The 7,500-nt window shown below is 38.0% G+C and overlaps 2 protein-coding genes across 4 annotated transcripts in view; both read left to right on the forward strand.

Annotated features, from left to right (window-relative positions):
- gipc1 (GIPC PDZ domain containing family, member 1) overlaps positions 1 to 2,365 on the forward strand; it is an 11,039-nt gene extending 8,674 nt beyond the window's left edge. For all 3 annotated transcript variants that reach the window (XM_058378169.1, XM_058378168.1, XM_058378172.1), the window contains one exon: positions 1 to 2,365. This exon is cut by the window's left edge and continues 773 nt beyond it. The gene's annotated coding sequence lies outside the window, so the exon portion shown is untranslated.
- A 4,049-nt stretch (positions 2,366 to 6,414) lies between these two features.
- Positions 6,415 to 7,500, forward strand: part of trim35-12 (tripartite motif containing 35-12) — an 8,348-nt gene continuing 7,262 nt past the window's right edge. The window contains exon 1 of the mRNA XM_058377297.1: positions 6,415 to 7,092. Coding sequence (XP_058233280.1) covers positions 6,568 to 7,092 — 525 coding nt within the window. The 5' untranslated portion in view covers positions 6,415 to 6,567. The remainder of the gene's footprint in view (positions 7,093 to 7,500) is intronic.

The raw sequence follows: 7,500 nt of genomic DNA on the forward strand, positions 1-7,500 counted from the left end.
CCCTCTCTCTCACTTACTCTCTTTCCCCATTTCTCTCTCTCTCTCTCTCTCTCTCTCTCTCTCTCTCTCTCTCTCTCTCTCTCTGTGTGTCTCACCCTCTTCAGCCCCCCCTCTCTTGCTCTGCCCCTTCCCTCTCTCCCTTATTCTCTTTCTCTCTCCCTTACACTCTCTCTCTCTCTCTCTCTCTCTCTCTCTCATTCTCTCTCCTTCTGTCATTCTCTCACCCCTCTCCCCTCTCTCCACCCCCCCTTTCTCTCTCCCCCTCTATTTCTCTCTCTCCTTCTTTATAAAACTGTGACGTTTATTTTGCACTGTTACACTGTATGAACTGCACTGCCATCCCGTCTTCACCTCTCACCACACACACACACACACACACACACTCACACACACACACACACACACACACACACACACACACACATACACATACACACACACACTCTCCTTGTGTATGCGCAGTGCAGTTCTGGACCATTGTATGTGATGTAACACTACAGCGACTCCTTAAAGCATGTTTTTTTTTGTCATGTTTTCACTTTCCTTACCTCGTCTTCTTCATATGACGATCAGTTTTTCAAACACACACACACACAAAAACACACACACACACACAGATAATCAGGATTTCCAGTTACATTTCACACTTATATTTTTTAATTATTATTATTTTTTTAAGTTGCATGATGATGATGTGTGTCGGATGAAGGCGAGCACAGAAATGCTGAAAGACGGCCGTCTGCTTCCCGAACATGTCCACTTTATTCGTCTCGTCCGTGTATAAACGTCCATCTGAAATGCTGAGAGAATCGTGTGGGTCAGGGATAAACAGCTGGACGTCATTAATGTGATTAAAAGGGGTTACTATGGAGTTCATTTCTTCATTCAGTGCTGATATCCTCAAGAATAGTGCTACAGATTTAGACAAATGTCTAGACCGCTAGCTAAGAGTCTGAGTCTTATTCTCAGGTCCAGTGTGCAAAGCTAACGCTAAAAGTGTGCTATCGAATGTTATTATCCTTCCTGCGTGACGCTTATCGTGGATTAGAAAACGTATTAACAGATCTGCCATTGAGCTCTAGAATTTAACCGCAAAAATATTTCTCACTCAAAAATACGACAAATGAAAAGCTGACTCCGCCCCATGTGGGTGTTTTTTAACCAGAAGCATGGAAGCTCCGCCCCCTTTCCCTTCAATATTGCATGGTGTTTTGGGCTAAAAGAGGAAAAAAAGGGCTGAAAGATAGAAAGGAAGGTAAAGTGATTTATAACAGTGTCTAACATTTTACAAATAATGTTAATGCTGGTTATTTTTTTTTTAATGATTAAATGTATTTGTCCTGGTCACTGCAGAAGTTCTGAAACTGGACGCTAGACATCCAGGATTACGTTCAGAATGTATCCTTATCTTTATATATAAGCTTTCCCCTCACTACAGAATCTCTGTCTGTCTGTCTATCTCTCTCTCTGTCTCGCTCTCTCTCTCTCTCTCTCTCTCTCTCTCTCTCTCTCTCTCTCTCCCTCCCTCCCTCTCTCTCCTTCTCTGTCCCTCTCTATAACCCCCCTCTCCTTGTAGATCAACTTATACTATATATAAAAACCTTCGACCACAATGTTTCCAGCTCGACGTTTTTTTCCTCTCGAATCGTTTCGGCCCAGAATGAACTCCATAGTCTCCATGGGAACGAGCTGAATCGAGGAAGCCTGGCAGTGTTAACTTCCTCTTTCCAGACGGACGCATTTCTCCTTCCCATTTCAGCCGTTTTAGGAGCAAAGATGTAGAGGAACAATCTAAAAAAAAAAAAACAACAACCCTGCAGTCTTAATGCCAAACCAAGGATCAGTATTAAACTGTTATTCATCATAGTTTCAAGTGTAGTGTTGTATTTTGTAGAAATAAGATTTCAGCTAGCTCTAGTTCTGTGTGTTAGCCGGAATTGTTCGAGTATTAAACCATGATGATGATGATGATGATGATGATGATGATGATGATGAGAGGTCACTGCCGTTATAAAATGTCCAGCTAGCAAGCGTTGGAGCTTTTCTCTTCATTGTTCTTAAACACCACACTTTTAATGTTTTTGTTTTTGTTTATATTAGTATTTTTCCTGTTCGTTTTTATTGTTCTGTTGTTGTCATCTTCTCTTCTTTCAGTGGATTCTATCTCAAATGTTGTTGTTGTTTTATAAAGAAACAATAGATCGATGCTGTTACAAACTCACACACTGTCACGGTTTGAACGTTACACTGTCGGAGCAAGCGTCCGTGAGCGTCCATCCCTCCGTCTGTCCTTCCTTCAGGAGCTGGAATGTCGCTTGACACGTGTTTACTCGTTACACCCATTAAAAACAAACCATCTTGCTTACTTTTCTTGTGTTTCCTTTTTTTTCCCGGAAGTTTGTTGTTGTGGGTTGGTCAGAACGTGTGTGTTTATTAAACATGGTTGTGAGTAAACATGCAGTGATGAGGTAAAGACACACACACACACACACAGGATCTCTTGAACCACGTATCCTTTCTACTGTATGAGGAAATACTCTGATGTTTGATTATCATGTCATGTTGGTCATTGGACTAATCCCCTCTTTACTGAGACAGGACGTGTTTTAAGCAGTGATGGAGGACGGAGGATGAGATGACCACACCCTCTTCCTTCAAATAAATTCAGAGCAATTTACTAAAATAAAAACACTCCTGTCTCAATCGGATCTTCTGACACCAGAGACACAATGAAATGAAACTTAGACATCGTTATCAGGAATTTCTGATATTTTGAAAGCAAATTAACAAATTACAGAAATACTCAGTTTGGTTTCCATGGTGATGATTTAATTGGACAGGTTTAAACATGTCACTCTCTTTGGGATGATAAAATCTTTTAATTTTATTATTATTATTATCATTATTATCATTATTATTATTATTATTATGACTATAATAATAATAATAATAAATAATGATGATAATAATAATGATGATGATTATTATAATCATTATTATTATTATTATCATCATCATTATCATTATTTTTTATTATTTTTTATTATTATTATTATTATTATTCAGTTTATTTAAATGCAGTTGTATTTGTTGATCTCTTTAAACAGTGGACATTTGTCACAAAGCAGCTTTTCAGACATGTATAAACTCAGTATATAACCTTTTATAATCAAACCCTGATTGATATTCTTTCCAGAACTTTCCTTCCGGACTTGCTTTGCTAGCTCCTTGAGTCTTCGTGATGTTTATCTACTAAACCTGTGGCTTCAGGTGAGTTTCTATGCAGGTCACATGACACCACCGTACATCGACTTCGTTCAGCTGATCACGTGGCTTCTGAGGTCTTTCTTTCTTTTAATGCCCTCATGATGTGTTTACAGATTCATTCCTGAATCATTTTATAGTGAAGTTTAAAGACTAACCGGGGATTTCTTGAGTTTCAGGTGACTGGTCAATGTGTGATCGTGATTAAATAATAATAATAATTTCAAGCAGAGTTATTAGAATTTGTGATAAGCCCCAGCCCCAGGATTTAATTATAGCTCTTATAAAGCCGGGTTATTGTCGTAAATCGCACTCGTCACCTGAGTTTTATTCATTTATCAGCATCACTTCATTTCTCAGAACGTTCCGGTTCTCTTCCTTTCACAGATCCGCTCTCACACGGCACAGACAAAATGTTTGTTTTTCCTTTTTTTTATTTCCAAATAAGGGATGAGACGACGCTGGACGAGCTGTACAGAGAACGGTAACAATGTTTGTCATAAAGCTTTATCTCACAAGGACACGTCCTTCACAGAAATATGGAGAATAAAAAAAATTATTTTAGATAAATTATAAAGCAATAAATTATAAACAATAAAGATAAATTATAAGAAAGTTTAATTTTAGATAAATTATTATTATAATATAAAAATATTTGACCTTGTTTAGACCTGAATTTAATATCCTTTATCCACTTAGACAAAAGTTAAAAATTAAAAATGAATTATTTCTTATTTTCTTTTTATTATATTTTAATTTAATTTAATTTTATATTATTTCATTTTTTTTTACATTACATATGTATTATCTATCTATCTATCTATCTATCTATCTATCTATCTATCTATCTATCTATCTATCTATCTATCTATTCAGTGGCTGGGAGGTTTCAGTCTGGGTTTAGTCATTTTCCTCCTTTTTTTTAGTCATTTTCCTGTTATTTCCGCTTTGCTCACTTCTTTCCCACATTCATCACATTTGAAAGGAATTTCCTACAATGGCTACCACATTCCTGGGAATACTGAAGGAAGCGAGAGCTGTGTATTTCCAGACATCATGCTAGCACTCGATATTGTTTAGCTCACGCTTTCTCCAACATCCTGTGCATTCTATCATTATTTTAATTTTCTCTCCACATGGCTGAACAAGCTGTTTTTTCTTAAATAAATAAATAAATAAATAAATAAATAAATAAATAATTTGAAAACTGTATTTGATCCTAATCCTCTTCTGTGACAGCTGTGCAACCTTTTCCCATTTGTGAGGGAACAGTGTATACGGTGTATCTTTATATATTTTGTTTGAGGAGCAAAGCCTTCATATAAATCTGGAAATAATTTTTTCCTCTTTGCATGTCTCCAGTTTGCCTGCAGACAGATGATTTTTGTTTCTAATGTTTTCCCAGCAGTTTAGCTGAATTGGTGTCGAAGACCCTTGAGAAGAACTTAAAAAAGTCCACTTGTTTATATCCGATGTGGTTTTTCAGCTAAGGATTTAAATCAGTAATTTTTTTGGGTTTTCAAACTCACTTAATAAAAAAAAAAATTTCTAAACAAAAATGCAAAAAAAACCAAAAACACATTAATTTTATTTAAACGAATTGATTAACTAACTACACAATCAACTAATTGGTTAATTTGTTAATTTCTTTTTTGATGAATTTTTATTATTTTTAATGAATTACATACAATTTGTAATTTATTTTTTGTTTTTTTAAATGGTTTATTTATTTATTTGTTTGTTTGTTTATTTAATTGTTTACACACTACCAAAATATCCAGGATGAGTTTTACAGGTTGCGTCAGTTTCTTTTTCCTGCTACTTTGTAAATATATTGACCGGCAGAATGTCCTTATCTGTCCTTATCTGTCCTTATCTGTCGTGTTATTCTTCAGGAATTTTTCATCGTCAATCAGGATTCAGGATTTTCTTTGTCACATAAATTAAATTAAATTAAAAGATAAAAATAAATAAAATAAAGTAAAATAAAATAATATAAAGTAAAATAAAATAAAGAAAAATTAAGTAAAATAAAATAGAGTAAACTATTTAAAACTAGTAAAACTAAAACAAAATGAAATAACATTAAGTAAAATAAAATGAAATAAAATAAAGTAAAATAAAATGAAATAAAGTAAAATACTGGCCTCATCTTCCTCTTGTGCAAAGAAATAACTAAATTACAAAGAAACATCTTTTTACAGAAAGAGCAAAAAGTTTCATGTAGTTACAGTAACATTAGTCTCAGTCTCAGACGCCACGCCCTCAAACCCTAACCCTAACCCTGATCCTCTGCTGCGTAAGCCACAAAAATTGTACAGGTGTTTGGAAGGCGTCATCTGATTGGTTGGATTCTACAGGATTTCCGGGAGGCGTGTTGGTTGTTTTTTTTTCACCTAAAAACAAATTTCCTCATGGAAGAAGGAAGCCGTGATGTTTACAGCTGTGACTCCGAGCGCTTATGACGTCAGCTAAAAGCTGGATATTCCAAATGATGAGACGTTTACAGACTCATTAATCTGCACGACTTTTTTTTATATGGACTTTACGTTTCCACGCCTTTTAATCACAACACTGAGCAAAGCAAGGTGTGATTGACTGACGTGTCAAGCAACCAGACGCCATTTTGGGCAGATCTTCTGCAGTCAGTCTGAAGAATCCTCACCACTTCTTGCTGATAAACACAAGAGAGGAGAAACCATGCAATCTGATTCAGAATGTTTTTTACACAGCACTGTATTTCTCCATAATCATAATCGACTTTTTAGCCTCAGACAGCCTTCTCTTCAAATGAGTGACCCAGACATGGGGCTTGTCCTCTCAGTGAACCTGCTTACAGGCCGCTCTGACTCATGTAGCTGTAGATTGCATGTAAACATAATAATAATCAGAGGCTTGACTCTGTTTTTGTGTAAACATGAGACAGTGAGGTCTGATTTTAGAAGCCAGCGTATTGTTTTATATAGAGTTATGTAATATGGCTGACACTTCAGCATGCACGCTGCACGTTCTGTACCAAGCCCTGAGCACAGAGCAGCCGCGTCTGCTTTAGTCAACATCGTCCGAGTCTCCAAAACAGTGCTGTTTACACCAAACATCTCACCGATTTGCCAAATGCTGGTTGTTTTCCCTCAGACTGATGCAAGACGCCTCGTTGGTCAGCGGACCGGTGGACGATGTTGAGTCTATAAAAGGCACCTATACTCGGAAAGGGTCAGGTTTTCGACGTCTCGTTTCTCTGAGGCACTCGTATGAACTTGAGGACAAGAGGAAGCAGGTTTTTGTGATTTAAAACTATAAATCATGCCTCTACGACCCAGAGCTTCCTCACAACCAGGGAGAGGCGGTGTGTTCCTGACCCCCAAAGTGACGACGGTTCTGCGTCCTCGAGCTCTGACCTCCAGCTCCCGCTCGGCCGTGGAGGACCAGCTGTCGTGTCCCGTGTGCTGCGAGATCTTCGCCGACCCCGTGGTCCTGCGCTGCAGCCACAGCTTCTGTCGCACCTGCCTGAACCAGTTCTGGAACAAGAAGGTGCCCAAGCGCGAGTGTCCCGTGTGCAGGAGGAGATGTTCGCTCACAGAGCCCACCGTCAGCCTGGTGCTGAAGAACGTGTGCGAGACCCTGGTGCAGGAGCAGAAGGGACTGAACACGCCGCCCTCGTCGCCCGGCACCGCCGCCAAGCTGTTGGACCTGTGTCCTACCCACAAAGAGCCGCTCAAACTCTACTGCCACGACGATGAGGAGCTGCTGTGCTGCGTGTGTCACACCTCCAAGAAGCACCAAGGCCACCGAGTGTGTCCCATGGAGGAAGCGGCACATGACCTTAAGGTGAGCTTCACCACGCAACCAGAATTAGCCCCTGACATTATCAGCCTCCTACAACACTGACCTTTAGTGTGATAGAGGAAACAACAGGACATGACAACACTCTTAATGTCAGCTGTGTAAACGGCTATAAATCCCACAGCACCATATCGCACTGCTAAAATGCCAGGCTTTATTTCTGGGGGAAAACTACAAACATGGCATTTTAATTAGGAAAAAAATAAAACACCGTCCATGCAGATGTGCACAAAGTTCATTCAAATAACAGCTGTGATAATTATTAAGAACAAAAAATAAAATTAAAAACTTTAAACATAACAATACACACAACTTAAATACATTTTTTAAATAAGAAAAAATTATATATATTTTTAATTAAATCGAAAAAGAAATAAAACACTCCATGTCACG

The sequence above is a fragment of the Hemibagrus wyckioides genome, linkage group LG24 (assembly GCF_019097595.1).
Source record: "Hemibagrus wyckioides isolate EC202008001 linkage group LG24, SWU_Hwy_1.0, whole genome shotgun sequence".
Taxonomy (NCBI): domain Eukaryota; kingdom Metazoa; phylum Chordata; class Actinopteri; order Siluriformes; family Bagridae; genus Hemibagrus; species Hemibagrus wyckioides.